The 17,339-nt window shown below is 40.4% G+C and overlaps 4 protein-coding genes across 12 annotated transcripts; 3 read left to right on the plus strand and 1 right to left on the minus strand.

Moving 5' to 3' along the window:
* The first annotated feature begins 402 nt into the window (after positions 1 to 402).
* On the plus strand, positions 403 to 1,764 carry LOC108615147 (CLIP domain-containing serine protease B9). 8 transcript variants are annotated; one of them, XM_018009469.2, is made up of 3 exons: positions 403 to 560; positions 628 to 747; positions 799 to 1,764. In XM_018009469.2, the coding sequence occupies exons 1-3, from the start codon at positions 509 to 511 to the stop codon at positions 1,488 to 1,490; spliced, it is 864 nt and encodes a 287-aa protein (XP_017864958.1). In that variant the 5' UTR covers positions 403 to 508; the 3' UTR covers positions 1,491 to 1,764. The 8 variants fall into 8 exon arrangements, with proteins under 8 accessions (XP_017864958.1, XP_089326488.1, XP_017864941.1 ...); XM_089470362.1 differs by having other exon boundaries at positions 805 to 1,764; XM_018009452.2 differs by having other exon boundaries at positions 414 to 566.
* A 111-nt stretch (positions 1,765 to 1,875) lies between these two features.
* Positions 1,876 to 2,994, plus strand: LOC108615143 (CLIP domain-containing serine protease B9). Its single transcript, XM_018009439.2, has 2 exons — positions 1,876 to 2,090; positions 2,157 to 2,994. Exons 1-2 carry the CDS (start codon positions 1,919 to 1,921, stop codon positions 2,864 to 2,866), a joined length of 882 nt encoding a protein of 293 aa, XP_017864928.1. The 5' UTR covers positions 1,876 to 1,918; the 3' UTR covers positions 2,867 to 2,994.
* Positions 2,995 to 5,952: 2,958 nt separating this feature from the next.
* On the plus strand, positions 5,953 to 7,410 carry LOC108621402 (uncharacterized). The gene is made up of 2 exons (XM_018018696.2): positions 5,953 to 6,305; positions 6,432 to 7,410. Exons 1-2 carry the CDS (start codon positions 6,169 to 6,171, stop codon positions 7,408 to 7,410), a joined length of 1,116 nt encoding a protein of 371 aa, XP_017874185.1. The 5' UTR covers positions 5,953 to 6,168.
* Positions 7,411 to 7,417: 7 nt separating this feature from the next.
* On the minus strand, positions 7,418 to 9,334 carry Cdk2 (Cyclin-dependent kinase 2). 2 transcript variants are annotated; one of them, XR_016270305.1, is made up of 7 exons: positions 9,082 to 9,334; positions 8,510 to 8,705; positions 8,328 to 8,438; positions 8,115 to 8,276; positions 7,862 to 8,059; positions 7,601 to 7,801; positions 7,418 to 7,503 (listed from the first exon to the last, which is right to left on the minus strand). XR_016270305.1 is itself a non-coding variant. In XM_089470320.1 (6 exons), the coding sequence occupies exons 1-6, from the start codon at positions 9,207 to 9,209 to the stop codon at positions 7,652 to 7,654; spliced, it is 945 nt and encodes a 314-aa protein (XP_089326446.1). In that variant the 5' UTR covers positions 9,210 to 9,334; the 3' UTR covers positions 7,418 to 7,651. The 2 variants fall into 2 exon arrangements, 1 of the variants encoding a protein (XP_089326446.1); XM_089470320.1 differs by having other exon boundaries at positions 7,418 to 7,801.
* Positions 9,335 to 17,339: the final 8,005 nt, after the last annotated feature.

Raw genomic sequence — 17,339 nt, forward strand, 5'->3', positions numbered from 1 at the left:
TTTAGACCATATTCCGAAGCCCATTGGCAAATAGCATTACTTTATAGAGAGCCATCGATGAATTAATAGCTTTATAACGACCCGCAATCGACTGGTTGAATAATTGCACGGATATTTGCGGAGCTTTCGGAGAATCTCATGTATTTCAACTTATTGTACTTGTATCGGCATATTGATTTTCTGAAGTTTGACAGCTGTTTGCTATTGTATTTAATAAATAAGCAAAGTACACATACATACATGCATACATATGTACATATATCAGTAGAAAAGAGTAGTTTGAAAGTCTATTGAACTGAATGGAAAAATTGATTGCTGATTTATTTATAGGCAGCTTTAAGTTCTCAGTCTAACTTTAAAGCGTACTCAGAGAGAAATAGCTTCAACTATTCACTGACTATATGAGCTTTAATGCATGCTAAGTGATTGGAATTTGAATGAGCCGCTTTCAGTTTGCATTGCACACTCAGCTTGAATTGCAATAAATGCGGTAAGACGCGCTGGAAATATGAATGCGCCGGGGAAACTTATTTCATTCATAGTGTGGGCAATTGTGAATGGTAATTGTAAGTTGTTTAGACAATAATGAATTCTAATTGGTCATTGTGGACAAATCTTTTGGATCAGTAGGTGCAGTTAGTGCCGAAGCGAATTGCGGCAGGCTGGAGGAGCGTTTGCTCTTCAGAAAAGATCTATTCACGGAGCCAGCCGAGTACCCATGGATAGGCTTACTCGTCCAGCGCAGAGGTAAGCTTTGGAACATTCGCTTTAAGAGAGCCTCATTTTATCTATATTCAGATTTAGATCAGAAATTTGAGAGCGCCGAGTGCAATGTTGCTATCGTCGGCGAATCTCATGTCCTCACAACTGCATCTTGTGTGCGAAGGTTTAATAATAGGCCAGAGTTGGTAGCCGTACGTTTGGGCATTTGGGATGGGGAGAACGAGCCCGGCCAGCAGTATATCTGCAATGATAGAGGATTTTGTGTTCCCGGACCTGTGCAATACCTAGTTGATGCGATTACGATGCATCCGCTTGCGGACAAGGACACCGGCAATAACGATATTGCAATCTTACGGCTATCGCAGCGCATCAATATGACTGCGTACATTCAACCGGTGTGCTTGCAGCCCACCTTGGAGCCCGCTTCGTGGACGTCTATGGATTTTCATTACGGTGGCTTTCACGAGTATGACATCAAAAAGGGCAAAGGTAGTGTCATTGCCATCTCAAGGCAATATTGCAACAATGAAACGGGGACGCCGCCACCAGAGAATCAATTTTGTGGGTATCCGGAGTTTCGAGTCGCCTTCTACAAGGGCGCTCCAATGATGGGAATTAACGTTGAGCACGATGTGCCGAGCAGGTTTTACTTGGTCGGCCTACTGGCTAAGAATGTTGACGCGGGACAGACGCTTATGACCGTTTTCCAAGATATCAGACCTGTACGTCACTGGATATTAGATAATATAAACTCATCAAGCTCATAGTACAATACAAATCTGTTTTACATTATTTGTGTAATTTATTTTGCCAGAATATTCCATCACACGATTGCTGTAATTGGAAATTCCATCCGCATGGCAAACGGGTTTTCTTTTTGCTAGTTTAATTATATTTGATTGAGATAAGTTAGATGCGAGTAAGGTTTGTGATTTATTTCTTAGCAAATGAAATAAAAATTTAATATTTTGCTAGATTTTAATAACATATATACTAAATTGAAAACAAAATTAAATTTATTAAAAATATATATTTATTTTACACATGGTTTTTAACTAACATTAAGAAACATTTTCCAATGCTAAACTAATCGAGCAGCCCTCTTAATAATTTACAATATTGTAATAGCTTTGCCTCTGCCAATGCCGGGGAAATATGCAATTCCAGCTCAGTTAATCTCAAGTCGTCAGCCGCAATGCAGCTAGAACACGGTTTGATTAGTCTGTTGTTTGCCATCGCAGTTGTACATTCAGTAAGCTTGCAGGATTCCAAATGCGGCTACATCAGCGAGGATCAGTTCTTAAGAATGGATGCCTTTGCGATACCCACAGAACATCAGTGGTTGGCGGGCATTACGTACATGAATGGTAAGTGCTTCATTCAGTCTGAGCAATGTTCGGCACTACCTAGCAGGTCAAAAATCTTATCCGCAGGACAAGAGATGAAGCTGCAAAATAATGGCTGTGTTGGTGTCCTTATATCCAAACGAAATGTGCTGGCACCCGCTCACTGTTTCCTGCAGTACGATGGGCACGTCGAAGTCTTCTCTGTGCTGTTGGGCGTATGGAATAAGAGCTCCAGTTTGGGTGACGTCAGCTGCGATAGGAATGGCTTTTGCGTGCTGCCCGCCCAGGACATACCGGTGAAGGAGATCGCCATATACCCCGAATATGATCCACTAACTCTGAAGCATGACCTCGCGGTGCTCACACTACAGCGCGATGCACAGTTAACTCCAAATGTAATGCCCATTTGTATGCCGCCACCCTCGAAGGTCAATGAGACGCTGGTGGGACAGCTGTTCGTTGTGGCCGGTCTGCCCATCAAAGATGAACTCAAGCATAAGGCCTTTGTGCACATACACAGTCGGCCTTATTGCCAGAAAGAGCATAGCTCCCTCCTCAGCAGCACCAACACCGTCTGCGGCTATCAGGATAAAAGTATGATGTACCATCTGGGCGCTCCGTTGGTGGGCATACATGTGAAGATGGATGCGCCGCTAAGTTATTACTTGGTTGGCCTGCTACTCGACGCGAAGGAATATGTCGACGGAGAAAATTCTGTAGCTGCCAGCTTTCTGGATGTGCGCCCCTATCTAAATTTCATTAATCGTAATGCCGATTTCCTAATTGTAAGTGACTGAACTGTGCGGAAAATAAAGCGGGCAAGGACTGCCAACAGGTCGGCTGTGTTAATTATTCAGCTACCTCACTCTGTTGTCACCCTTACAACCTCGAATTTACGTGGCTTCATGCTCATGCAATATGCAAATTGTTTATATACTATTAATATCTGATATGAGAAACATGGAGATTGCAGTGGAAGTTTTCTGCTTTTCCTTTCGTAGGTTTTCGAAAAACTGAAAAGCTAACTATGACGGCTTCTTTGACAGCAGCTGGCAGACAAGCCACAAGCGAAAGGCGGCAGGTGACATCGCCAGCAGAATTTTTGTCACTTAGGAGGTAAACGGGAAGCGGAAGTACAATAAACAACGGCTGCAACCCGTTGGCCACTTGCCAAGGCATTTGCAAGGCAGGCAAAACTTGTTTTTCAACTTAAATTTTAATGCCTACAATATCAGGTGATAATTAAAAGCAAACAGCTAAGCAGTGCACTCTGTCGTATAGTCGACTGGCAGCTACTTATATCACAGAGTATGCCTATGCTGGGATTTATATTGGCCATGTCTGCGTGACGTGCCGTGTGACGTGTTTGTTGCTTGGAGTTTTATTCGTGAAATATGCGTGTCGAGGCTTGACATAAAATTATTTAAGATTTGGGGCATGGCCTAGATAGCGTACGAAAATTAAAATATTCCTCAAAGCATTGATAAATAAAAAATATAATCATAAAATATAAGATTAGATTTCTTTAAATTTTCACTTGGAAACATTTTATTTTGGCTCAAGAGAGAGCAGCTAAACATTATTTGCATATTTTACTCTTTCTGATATCAGAAATCTCCCACTCAATTAATTCTATATATTCATCTATTTAATCTTCTGCTTCATTGTAATTTGGGCTCAAACAGCAACACTAATTAGCATACCTATTCGGAGAGTAGATATTTAGGCGCCAAATGGCTCCATGTAAAGCAAAAGATGTCAGCACGTTCTATTTCTTGACGTGGCTTTTGTTTGTTTTCTTTTGCGCTGCATTAGAATCGCAATAAAATTTAAATTGCCAAACAAAAACGGGGCAAAACGTGCACAAATGTGCAGACTGATGGAACTGGCGTCTAGATAAACAGCAGGGTGGCGAGACAGTGGGTGGTGGTGTTGGTTGTTTACGGCAAATGTGCAAAAACGCGATTCAAAACAAAACAAAACAAAAACCGAACAGCTGAACGCTCCACGGCGTGGCGAAAACTGAGAAAGAGAGTGAAAAGGCGTGAGCTTGCGCTCTCGGGGCACGCGTGGGTGCTGGGTGTTGGGCGCTGGGCGCGAGCTTACAGCAACAACAATGCTCGAGGACAACACGCGGCATATACGCAATGTGACAGTTTTAGTGGTTATGGTCAAGCACAACGCTTGAGCGAGGGCACGAGCGAGCACACAGCGCCAATGAAACCGAAAGCGAAAGTGACGCCAAAAATTGTTACTCTGAGACACACCTGAACTAGGCGCAACAACAATAGTCAACGAGTGGGAAGCAGAGAGGCGACCACAGAACGCGCACTTCAAAAATTCGCCATGAAACGCCCGCCAAGATGTTTCAATTTCAGACGAGTGGATAGCTGGTGCTAGGGTTGGGTTGCTTACATTGTCCTTGCTAGAGTGATGTATATATCCTTTTTATATTCGGGTGTTTTGCATTTTTTTTCGGCAGGCAACCGGTCGCCTTAGCCAGTCTCTGCTATACTTACACTTACTCAGCCACTTTATTGGGGCATCTGCATACACATGGGTTAGCTGAGGGAATTAAAATTTTTTACGTACCTGGATGTGGCAGAGCGTTGGGGCTTATGGGGGCAGTCTTCAGAGTAATTAATTGTTCAACTGACAACTGAGGTTTTTGCTATTGTTGTCAGTGCGCACTGATGCGTTAAATGTATTTATATAATTTACTTAAGCACTTAATGGTATTTGTGCGAGGCATGCCACATACTTTACGCAATTCGTGTCATTCTTTGTTCGCTCTCTCGCACGGTTCCTTATAGAAAAAAGGGAATGCCCTGCTGCTTGCTCAGCCCTTTCCTTAATTCAATTACATATATGCAGCAAATTTTTTGTTGTTCCACATAATTTGGAGCAACTCAAAACTGAACACTGAACGGATACACAAAACGTGCACACACATAGATACACACAAGCATAGATGCGCACTCACACAAACACACACACGCATACACACGCTTATACTGGGACACGAGCTGTGGACTGTTTAGTCGAACGCAACTGCCACTTAAACTTGCCTTTTCACTAGTTTTCCTAGACTGAGGAAAAACTATTGTAGTTTGTTTGTGGCTGCTGGCGATTTTCCAGTTTTCTTTTTAGCGCGTGTCGCGACTTTTTAGCGCTCGGGTGGTTTCTGGCCAGGAATCTAAATGTCGACTGAAACAATTCCTGAGCATGCCTTCAAGTTGGCCCTATGGCAGCCAAAGCTCGATTTTAGTCTCCCAAAAGCACTCTCTCAAGCTCTCATTAAAGCTTTCTCTCATTTATTCTTCTCTCTCTTTGGCCAGTTGTTGACACTTGTTAGAGACTTTCTTGTGTTTTGTTTGTTTTGGCATTGGCTAGGAAGTTGTTTTGAATCCCCATATGGCGGACTGTGTGTCCATTGACTATCCGAAGGTCTTGATAAATTGCCGCCTTATTTTCGTATTACTGTTCCGTACCAAAGATAGTTGGCAAGATCTCCAAAAATATTTGACAATTCCAAGTTAATTTAATTAATATTAGGGATTAGTCGTGGCCATAAATGTAATAAACACATACACATATATCTATTTGATAATATATATAACTGTTAAGTTGTATCTTTTTTTTTGCTTAAGTATAATATTTAGGAAATTCATTTCAAATCACATTTGTATTATATCCAAAAATACCTCAACCACTTTCATATAAACTGGTTTCAGAACTTGTCAAATCTGATCTTAACGTTAAACAAACGTTAAAGATGTATGAAGATTACCATATGAATGTCTTCGTTGATTGGAAGCTATCAATTGTGAGCTGCGCCCATACCAAGACTTTTAACAACTTGGATAATAACCCCATTCTTGGTTTAAATGCCATTCATATTAAAACCATTTTCCATGTATGGCTTTTGCCAAATTGATGCCAAAACTTTCACTGACCCATCAGTCAGCCAAGATCGTAGTGTTGTTAAAAAACCTAAATGGAAATTGTATTGACAACATAAGATCCATATGAATTCAGTTTTAGTTGCCTCTAAGCCAGCGCAGAAAACAGTTGCGAGTTTCAAATTTCAGGCCACAGAATGCAATTCCAGCTACGGTCAACCTTTCTGCTGCTGGCGTGGATTGCTGCTGCAAACCAGATTCAAGCAGCCAGGACAACTGACTTGCAGCTACTCCAGTATTGGGAGCCGCAGATACAGATTCCAGACTACTCCGGGTTAGTCAAATTATATATAATAAAAATACATCTTTAAAAAATGCTCTTATCAGTAGAAATTACTGTTGCAATTATGGGATTTTGATTATATTATTCTTAATGTGTATATTTTTGGTTTTCTATCAGCAGTCAGATTGCTTATCCCAAACGCGAATTTGTGCAGAGCAGATTTCCGAGTGTCGGACTGGAGCGGCATTACCGCTTATCGAACCAACCGAAGGAAGACTCTACTAGCACAACTGAGCGGCCTTTTATTCGGGCCTGGAATAGCTTTTTACGAAGCGTTCAGCCAAATTTCGGTTTCCGCAATTTGACCAATCCTCTGGCCAACTTGTTCACGAATGGCGCAACCAACATAATTGAATCGGCGCCCGTGCAAGCTGAGATGTACACTGATGAGCAACAGGCAGATGAGGTGCAGCAATCGTCTACTGTTGCAGCGCAGAGTGCCAAAAAACGTAAGCGTAAGCGCCGTAAGCAGCAAAAGCGTAGACCGATGTATGACTCACAAAAGCAGGAGGAGCATCCGTATGACTATTACGGATCCACATTGCATCAGCCTATGTACTACTATGGCCCTAATGACTACTATGGCATACGTCGCTTGCAAACGTTTTCGGACATTGCTTCTCAGCCTAATTACTATGATCTGTTCTACAAAGATAGTTCAGTGGAAGGCGATGTGCCGCAGTATACGACTGAGGATAACGAGAGCTTTGGTAAACCTAGTACCAAACGCTTTGCTATAGTCCGACCTCTCACTTTGGCGATTCAGCTGCCAAATAGCGATTCTTCGGATGCAAGCGCACTCGATGAAACGCCTGACGACAGCGTAACCAATGAAAACGTCGATGAAAGTATTGCAAGCGTCGGCACTGATACCGAAGGCAACGTTGATTCCGAATCAAATTCTGCATCGAATGACGATCAAATGCCGCTCTCTGAGAGCGTGCGCAATGCATTCGGCACGTATATGCGCGACGATCGTGAGAGTCGTAAACGCCAACGCCAATCCGAACAGAAAGATATGGGTGAGCCAGCTAAATGGAAACCACGCAAGCAGCTACGTTACGTATTAGCTGCACGCCTGGTAAAGAACCACTAATAAAATATGTGTTTTGTAAATGATTAATATATTATTATGATGGTGTCTGTTAGTATGACTGTGGTGTATGTCGATATGAAATGGAGATGCCATCTGCAAGTGGGTAAAAAAAGAAAAGAGTTATGCATAGAGTAACATTTTCTATAATTGTACTAGGTTTATCAAAATTGAGGTAGATGTGTGAACTTACTTTACAATCACAAAAAACGTGATAGCTTTTATGTTGACCGTAAATCATAAGTCAAATGAGCTTCGTAATCCGCGAAGGATTGCCAGCATTGGGGTCCACGGGCAACGCCACATTCTGAACATGCTGCACATTGTGGAAGTATGGATGTTGCAGGGCGTCCTTTGCAGATATTCGTTGATTCGGATCGTAGCATAGCATTGACTGTTAACAAACGTTGTCGTTAATGTCTGCAGTGTAAGGTTTAGATTTAATTTGAGTTACCATAATGAGATCATGAGCTTCGTGCTCACGTAACGCTGCCGGTATATTGGGTTCTTCCCATTTTGGAAACTTTGGCTTAAAGTCTGGCAGCTGTGTAACGCCTGGCCATTTACTTTCGTCCGGTGTGCTTAGTGTGCGAAAGATGCGATACAACTGATCGATTTCGCTGTCACCTGGAAACAGCGAATGTCGCATGATCTGTAAAGCCAATGCTCGTCAATAAACAACCAAGAAACGGATCAAGCTGACCTACCATCTCAGCAAATATGCAGCCAAGACTCCAAATGTCCACGCCCGTGGAATAGAACTTGGTACCCAACAGTATTTCAGGCGCCCTATACCAAAGTGTAACTACCTCATGTGTGTAAGCTCGCATGGGTACATTGAAAGCACGCGCCAAGCCGAAATCTGCCAACTATAATCAGAAGATTAGTTGATACCTAGTGAGTAAATGAGGCTGGACTACCTTAATATTGCCTTCTGTATCAACGAGCAGATTTTGCGGCTTCAGGTCGCGGTGTAGTATGCGATTTGTATGACAAAAATCCAGCGCATCAAATATTTGATGCATGTAGCTCTGTAAAACGTATCACCATCGATATAATTATATAGTTTTGAATAAATTAATCTTGCTATTGGTCTACCCACTTTTATGAGCTGTGGTGTAAAAACATCCTTCTTTTTATCCATAAGTTTTTTAAGATCCATGTTAAGGTACTCGAATATCATGTAGAGATTATTGCCTGATATAACCACATCAAAAAGCTGTACAACATTTTTGTGTTTAAGGTTTTTTAATAAAGAAATTTCCCGTATAGCAGTCGAGGGAACGCCTTCTGATTCTCTAAGAAAACATAAATGGATACAACTAATAAATAACCGTTCATAATATAGACTTGGCACATATAAATCTATACAGTTGATGCCCAATTCGGTGAATGAGCGTGTACTACCAAGCCGAATCATGTGGTGCTACGTCCTCAAAACAGCGCGGCACACACAAAACCCGGGCTTCGTAGTTCAGCTACCATGCCAGCCAAGCTGTTTGACATTCGTCAAGGACATCAAGGATAAGGCGCAGCTGCCAGTAGAAGCAATTCCTCAACTTGTTGTTTGCCATGGATGTATAGATGTGTGCATCTTGGCGCTGACACTACTTGGATGGACACATTCTGGAGTTGCAGCCACAACCAAACGTCCTTTTGCTTCTCACTACGTACCCTTCGAGACGGATTTTTTTAAGTGCGACAACTTGGCCGGTTTGATTGTTGCACGCCTTGTACACAATGCCGTATGTGCCTTCGCCGATTTTCTCGGCACGTGGAAAATTGATTAACTCCGTTTGCATCGCCAGGGATATACAGATAGATTTAAATTATATATATATAAATGAGTTAAATTTGGAGGGAAAATAACAATATTGTTGTGGTTGAGTGGTGACACAAGCCACTTTTGTAATTTATCGTTTAAGCGATGTATCGTTTAAGAATAAATTAATATCGAAACTGTAAGGTCGATGACTATCGAATACTTCTTTGACAATCATGCTTACATACATACATAGCTAACATAGATGAGTAACCAATTTGTCAAATACGGTAATGAAGTATGTAATAATAATAAATTAACATCGTTTGTGTTTCAAAGGATAAATTAAGGCGCAACTACACTTTTTGGTACCTAATTTAAACCAAAATCTTTAATAAAATTTATGAACCTTTGTATATAATGAGTTAAATATACGTACATATGTATGTCTACAATAAAAATAAGAAATACCAGTTGCAAGTCTCACCTTTCAAATAATAAATTATTTAAAAATAAAATATTGCAATGAGTTTTTATTGTTTAGTTATTTTGGCTTGAAATATTTGCATAGATTTAATAGATGCCTCAATTTTTTTATGGCGTTGGCTGAAAAAAGTTGTGAGCCACTTAACATTTTAAATGTTAAGTCAATCCTTAATAGCGGCAAAGGGATTTATTTTTAGGCATACAGACAAACGGTAGCACAGCAAGGGATAATGGATATATTCGTCTTCACATCGTGAGCAAGTACAAAAGTTAAACATGCATATTTAATAATAATACGTAGGCTCATAATCTTCGTATTATAGCTTACGATCATGGCTTAACGGTCTTAACCCAATTGATTCATAATCAATGAATGTGTGAATTTGAAGATTTTAATTGCATGTAATTTGTACACCCTTTTGCATGCTATGAAATTCAATTCAAGTTCTTTATAAGCCAAGTTAGGTTCAGGCTTTCCATGATTATTCAGCCCTTGTCACTCAACTTCTTGGACTTGGCTGTGAGTCGCTCAATTTGTGTTTTACGTGTTTCAATAAAAATGCCATAAACTGTGTTTGTCTTAGGGCTCCTCCCCTTTGCTTATGTGGCAGATGGGGATATTGTGCAAGTATTTTGCGTGCCGTTTTGACAAACATTCGCGTGCAAATGTTCTGTTTTTGTAAGGAGCGCGTTGGCTGCCAACCTCCTCGGAATCACGTTTAATGGCGCATTAATCACGGCTGCCAGCAAGCAGTGGATGCATAATCAGCTCATAACTAATAGTCATTTGGTGACTAAATTAAACGCCCTCCGGACTCAACACCTAACACCTAGCACCCCAAGGACGCTGCGCGTTGTTCATACAACAATTAGCAAAAACTTAAAGAAGAAGAAGAATACACTAGCAGGAGGCGGTGCGCAGGTGGAAGAAGGTACGACTTGTAGTAAATAACTAGAAGGGACTGCTTGGCGCTCAGTAACTGGAACTGCATCTGTATCCGCTTAGTTCTTGAATCTGAATTTATGGTTGCTGCCGTTTTGTAATTTCCATACTCACGGCGTTTGGCTCTGGTTGATAAGGTGCTAGTGGCAGATGGGAGTTGGCACTTCTGTTTGCCATAGTTAAATATAAATTACGCTATGTTCATGTGTAGTGAAGGTACTGAAGGCGGCGCCAACCGAATGCGAAAAAGTGCAATTTAACATCGCCTTGAAATAGAAAAGGGGAGAGCAAACGGTTGGACGACCTAATGACCAAAGTTGTTGGCTAACAATGAGCAGAAATTACATTTCCAGCAGCGACGACAATGAGCCTCCCGATCAACCCAAACGCAAAACCATTTTGTGCTGAAGCTTCCTTCGTGTGATTTATGCATTTGGGTTACGGCTTCAATGGGTTGCTTTGCGTAAATAACTTCAGGGCACAATTTATTAACGGTGCAATAGAAAATTTGGGTACAATAACAGCGGGCTTACGAGTTTTGTAAAACTTTCCAATTGTTATATGTATGTAAGTACTTTGGTATTTTAGGCATTCCTTTATACTTTTCTTCGTTAATTGTATCACATTTTTTTAGGAAATTAATTTTAGCTCTCCACCGACTTATCTAGAACTTGTAGCTGCTCTAATTTGTGCGGAACAGTTTTCAGCGGCCAAACATCTGTTTGATTCCCAACTGAATTGAACACTTCTGAGGCTTACTCAATTATTTATGGGACTCAGCCAAGAGCTTATTGGATTTTATATTAAAAAAGTCTACGTGGTAGGCAGTATTGGGTAGGTATTAATATTAAAAATATTTTAATTAAATAGATTCGCTGAAAAATTCAATATGCGCATGATAAAAGGCTGCGCTGCACTTAACTGCATATTTATTATAAGTGCAACATTGCGATAGCATAATTGACCGTTAATTGAATAAATTAATTTATAGCATATCAATAAATATTTCATATTAATTTGGGAATGCGTGTAAAATATAATGAATTCCATCCACATTATGAATATCGGAGCAACGAAACAAATGCCAAAGGTCGAGGCAGCGGTAGGTCAGGGCAGCGCAGCCGTTGACGTTTTTGTTGGTAATTACCGCCAACGAACAGGCAACGTGTGTGGTCCGAACAACAATGCTTCAGGATATTGACACACAGCAAATCCAATAGAAACACTGTGTTACAACAATAACGGCAACAACAAGACGAGCAAATCGCATTGCAGTGGAAATCTGACCATTGTCATCAATGGGTGCAAAAATGCAGCTTGTAAACCCCGGACGAAATCAAAACAGTTGCAAAGTTCGCTAACACAGCTTTATTATATACATATTTGTATGTAATATGGTAGACATATACATCTATTTCTATATATATGTGTATGTATGTATATACAGGCTAGCAGCAGGAAATTCAAGCACCCACACAGACACAGGGGATAGTGGTGTGAGCCGCTAAGCTCAAAATGGGGCCGACAATGGGCTCGGCTCGAAATAACAACTGCAGTCAGCGCTGAAGGCAACTACTGCTCCTGCTTGAATTTAATTCCAATTGAATTGCGCTCAGCAACGGCTTTTATTCCATCATCCACATATATGAGTGCGCCTCTGTCTGTGAATCTGTATCTGTATGCGGGCAATCATGTGTAAAGCTGGACTACAGTACAAGTGCCGCACAACCTTGGCTCTAACTTTAAAATAAATGAAAATGAATAATATAAAAAATAATATGCAGAGATAAGCGCATATGATTTGTGCTGGCAGTGACTGTTTCATAAACTTGAAAAGGTCAAAAGAACAAAAAGTAAATATGATAAAATGTGGGCGACTGATTACTGCCTAGCTGAATATTAAATTCTAAGTAAAAGTCTTTCATTCCATCCACCCTATTGAAAGCAGTTTTATTTGATTAAAAACGAAAAATCGTCTTAAGTAAATTGACTTATGATAAATAAATATTTATACAAATATTTATTTTGTATAAACGTAAATAGAAATGCGAGTTTAATCAAATTATTATTAATATTCACAGAATATTAATATTAATTTACATCAATTACGTACCTGCTGCGTCTCGACTATGATAGTTTAGTTTGGTTTATATAAAAAATTGGAAATTTCGTAATCACTTAAGTAATACGTTAAATCTTTTTGCCTGAGCGGCCCTAAACACTTTAGGAGCATCATGAAATCAGAATAAACGTTCACTTAATCTATATTCGTTTGAAAACTAAGGCAGAGGTTCTGTACGCTGTGCAAATATCAAGATGATTGCTTTTGATTTTGCTCATTCCCCATACCAGATGGATGGAGCCCAGACTAGGCCGAAAAGACAATTTATTTCTCTCTGAATTTAACTTGCCACGCTTCGATGTTTATAATGCAAACCACACACGCATACACATAGTCACAAACCCACAGATACATCGGCGCTATTCAAACATATTATGTGCGTGTGTTTGGCAAAGTTTAAAAGTTGTTCATGCCTAGCATTTGGGATTTGTTGCAATATTGCCGAGCGAGCGGTCCTGTTTCGTATGCGTCGCGTTGCGCATAAGCGCCGCCTCCCAGCCCCAATGCAGCCCAGCTGGCAAACAGCAGCAACAACTGCGGGACACACACGCACACGCATGTACATACACACATATATATATATATATGTATATATATATATATCTATTCGCATGTAGCATAATGGTTGCTGAACTGGGCCTGTGCAAATCCGGCAGCATCTTCCGCACATTCTCGTAAATAAGTTTGCAAAAAGGAAGCAAACCATAGAAAAGGACGAAATAAGCGACGCATCGCTGGCGTTGCTTACAAAAAGGATTGTTGTCGCTGTCGGGGATGCCACGATAAATGGCACAAGTTCACATTAAGTGTGAAAAATCTATAAAAAGTTATAAAAGTGTCATTAGCGCAACAATGGGAGACCGTCCGAAGGCAGACAGGCCGCTTCTGTGTACACACATATACCTATGTATTAGTTTATGTGCATATATATATATATATGATTATATATACATACATATGTATTTATGTAAGTTTATATGATTCTAGGCATATTCTCCTTGTGTCAATCCCTAGTCACTTGTACGGAACTTTAGTTTGTTGCAACATTTTATTATCGTTGCCGCGACAGCCTCAGATTAGCGAGTCTCGCAACTTGATTTGCCTCTACTTGTCTAAAGTTTGCTAACAAAATTTCTATGCACTTACTCTCAAGTGAATAGGATTATCATATTTCACTGCGTTGGATTTAGTCAAACATAAGACTTGGTTTAAGGCTTTGATGCTCGGATCAACATTATTATCCAGGGATTTCCCATGAAATCATTTTTCGATTATTTAAAGAGCATCTTGAATATAAAATAAGTTCTTTGCAAATATTTACCTCTCTCACAGCATATTTATTGACAGCGCCTAAAGACAACCTGAGCCTCGACACCTTTAATTGACTTATTTCGCTATGCATCAAACATAATGTCGTATTGAATATAACGTCTTAGGGTTTACTTTCCTTTGACTTTGGCTTTGACAAATGCCAGCGAAGTGGATTATGTAATTTATTTTATTCCACCTATAGCCCAACTGTCATTTGGACACAAAATCAAAGTTTGTCCAAGCAGCTTAGACCCGCAGGCGACCAAACTTTTGCGAAAGTAACGCAAAAACTTGACTATGAACATGGCAGACTTTAATTAGAGCCTTGGGCAATGGACAACGAACGCAACAGGTGATTTGTTGCACGTTGGGGCCAGACAGGCCGACACCCTCTAAAGCGGGCAATGCTACGTGAGTTTTCAGTTAACTCATACCTGTAAATATTTTCAAAGATATTTATTTCACTAACTATAAACCTGTTGTAAAAGTGTACTACCAATTTCAAAGAATGGAAGCAAGATTATGCTTGTATTATGCAATTGGGAGCATTTACTTTGTTATTTCTACTGTTGCTGTGTTCCATTCCGGTGTGCCGAATTCCAACATGTTCCTGGAAAGCGCTTGCTGTTAATCCCAAAGTCGCTGCTCTTTTCAGCCAGCTTTCAGTTGGCCAGTAGCTGCCAACGGATAAACAACTGAGGTTACATCGAATGAGCTCTTACATCATAAACAATATTTGACGTCTTCAAGTAGACGAATAACTTAGCATAGTATTTTGTGCTTTTAATTCATTTCAATTTATTTTTTTTTTTGTCTAAATCAAACCTATTTTTTAAAATACCTTCTTATTTCAACTCTTTGATATTATGAACTTCTTGTAAGTACTACGTATGTCAAATGTCATAGCAACTGATGAAGCTCAGCTGCTTACATGACGTACACGTAATCTGCAATTGTCGCAAGTGCGTTGGTGGGCGTGTCCCCTTGTTGCTTGTACCAACCAGGAGCAGGCCATTGCGTGTGCCATAGGCAGCCACAGCAACAATAACAACAACAATGTGAGTGGGCAGCAATTGCCGTACTCCCACTTCTGCCGGGCCTAAGCATCATCTCGCATTTTATTCGATTTTAATTTATTGTTTTCTGCATTTTTTCGTTCATTTTTTTTATATAAATGGAACACCATCTCACTGCCACGTTTCATGCTGACATTTCACTGAATTCTTTCTTTTTGTATTTTGTGTGTTTAATGCTTGTTTTTGTGTGTTTCCTGCTTTGACTTTTGGCTGTTCTTTGTATTAGAGCCCGGAGGTTTGTTTTTATCCATTCCGTTTCCTCATTTTTATGGTCCTAGCACGACGATTGGCCCTGTGGATAAATGGAGAAAGCGCAAATTAAATGAAAAGATTTGGCTTTCAAAATCAACATGCAAATATTAATACTTTGGTTTAATCAAAATGCCATGGGAGTTTTCGTTTTCTTGTCGTTCTTGCCTTAAATAAATCAAAATTCTTTTCCTAGAGCAATCTGGTATGTACTATATACAGTATTCATCTTATTAAATTTTGATTTTAATCAGATTTAATATTGCAAACAGATTAAATGAATAATTTAATAAATTTTATTGCAATTAACATGAATTTTAAATATTGCAACATTTTCTCGCTTTAATTAGAGTTTGTATTGTTGGCACTTTCTCAGTTGATGTTGCTGACGTTTAGACTATCACCTTCACTTAAGTCTTAACGGTTGCCACATTAAGCGTCTAGTCGATGCTCGTATAAAAGCGCCAATAATTTCTTAGTTAAGTGTCGTTAAATATTGACACAATGTGTGTAGGAAGGCATGGTAGCTGGGAATGGCGAATCGTCTGAGTTGTTTTTATCGATAATTAAATTTGAGCGTGGGTCAAAGCTTGGGGAAGGAAGCAAACCAATTAAAGGATACGAGCGAAAGCAGGCAGCAGGTGTTGACTTTTGCAATCTCGCAGTAATTTCCTTTTTACACTGTTTGGAGCTTTGAGTGATTTAATCAACTACTTTGTGTTTGACTGGTTGCTTGTTAGCTCGGCTTTTATCAGTTGCATATTTGTAATTGAGTTGCTGGGCTGCATTTGCCACTTGGCCTTGATAGAGAGCAAGGGCCGAACTGCATCAAGTCAGATGCTATCTAATTTTTAGCATTCAGTCCAGCTCCGACTTGGGACCTAAGGCGACTAAAATGTAAAAACTGTGACTTCTGTTTATATAGTTGTTGGATGTAATTGCATTTTACAAGCAGTAATTTGATTCAGTTGGCTTGCCTTGTCCTTTGACTCTATTTCATTAGGGACATATTCAGCTAAATGCAGCAACAAATTTACAGAGAAGACGCCAAGTCACACTCAGCACTGAACAGCCATATTGCAATACGGTGTTTGCAATTTAAGAGCTTTGGCGCCCAGCTCCTGCTTCTTGGTCAACCGCATGCAATTTGCAGGCAAAACTTAGTTTCAAGTTCCATTTAGTTTGTACAAACAGCATGTAGTGCAACTGTGTGTGTGTGTCGTTGTGTCTGTGTGTCTGGGTGTGACATGCCAGTCAAACAGTGGTTAATGTCAAGTTTAGAAACCCCAGTCAAGACGCTTGTCCGAGTTGACGTCAGTGACGATTGATTTTTATTGCGCTCTGCCAAGTTCCCTTCGCCATTGGCCCTGGAATATGGCCAAATCAAGATTCAACTGCCATGAAAACGTTGACGCAAGTCTCGTTACATTGCGTGTGGCAATTTTTAATGGACGTATTTTTTTTATGCTGCCTTCTCATCCGCAGCCACCCTCTAATTCGTCGGATTTGTAAAGCAATTTTGATTGTTTGTGTAGGCGCTCCTTGCCGTGGAATTTGTTTGCCCCCCAGCAGTGGGTCTGCGGAATATTAAATGCAGTCTGCCACTGCCGCTGCCGCTGCCCCAGCCGCAGACGCTGCCGTCAAATATAAATGGCAGCTAAGCCAGACTGAAACAGAACTTAAAACTCATCAGCTGCTCAAGCTCATTAAATCACCGAAGGCAAGCAACTGATAAATGCCAAAAGTCGACGGGTAAGTGGCAAAGCCAAGAGCGAAATCTCTGAACTGGTCTCAAACTAATTTCTCAAAGGATTCGGGCAGCACGAGCTTGGGCGTTAACATGTTAGGAATTCGGGCTTCGATTATAGCTTGGGTCACTGTATTCTAGGTCATTGAATGCTGCAGCATATTAGCACAGATTTGTTGTTGTCACTTGGCTGGTCATTGGCCCATGTGATGCTATTGCTGCTGCTTACACTTGTA

Source organism: Drosophila arizonae, chromosome 2, assembly GCF_054131065.1.
Source record: "Drosophila arizonae isolate 15081-1271.41 chromosome 2, UAZ_ARI_1.0, whole genome shotgun sequence".
Lineage (NCBI taxonomy): Eukaryota > Metazoa > Arthropoda > Insecta > Diptera > Drosophilidae > Drosophila > Drosophila arizonae.

What these genes read in the sequence shown, in the direction of transcription:
- LOC108615147 (XM_018009452.2), top strand. Translation starts at nt 509, where the DNA reads ATGAATGCGCCGGGGAAACTTATTTCATTCATAGTGTGGGCAATTGTG. An exon ending in GGCAATTGTGAATGGTAATT is followed by an intron (nt 567 to 627) that starts GTAAGTTGTTTA and finishes CTTTTGGATCAG; the next exon opens with TAGGTGCAGTTAGTGCCGAA. An exon ending in CTTACTCGTCCAGCGCAGAG is followed by an intron (nt 748 to 798) that starts GTAAGCTTTGGA and finishes ATCTATATTCAG; the next exon opens with ATTTAGATCAGAAATTTGAG.
- LOC108615143 (XM_018009439.2), top strand. Translation starts at nt 1,919, where the DNA reads ATGCAGCTAGAACACGGTTTGATTAGTCTGTTGTTTGCCATCGCAGTT. An exon ending in GGGCATTACGTACATGAATG is followed by an intron (nt 2,091 to 2,156) that starts GTAAGTGCTTCA and finishes TCTTATCCGCAG; the next exon opens with GACAAGAGATGAAGCTGCAA.
- LOC108621402 (XM_018018696.2), top strand. Translation starts at nt 6,169, where the DNA reads ATGCAATTCCAGCTACGGTCAACCTTTCTGCTGCTGGCGTGGATTGCT. An exon ending in CAGATTCCAGACTACTCCGG is followed by an intron (nt 6,306 to 6,431) that starts GTTAGTCAAATT and finishes GTTTTCTATCAG; the next exon opens with CAGTCAGATTGCTTATCCCA.
- Cdk2 (XM_089470320.1), bottom strand. Translation starts at nt 9,209, where the DNA reads ATGCAAACGGAGTTAATCAATTTTCCACGTGCCGAGAAAATCGGCGAA. An exon ending in ATACAGAAGGCAATATTAAG is followed by an intron (nt 8,277 to 8,327) that starts GTAGTCCAGCCT and finishes TTCTGATTATAG; the next exon opens with TTGGCAGATTTCGGCTTGGC. An exon ending in GCTGCATATTTGCTGAGATG is followed by an intron (nt 8,060 to 8,114) that starts GTAGGTCAGCTT and finishes TTGGCTTTACAG; the next exon opens with ATCATGCGACATTCGCTGTT.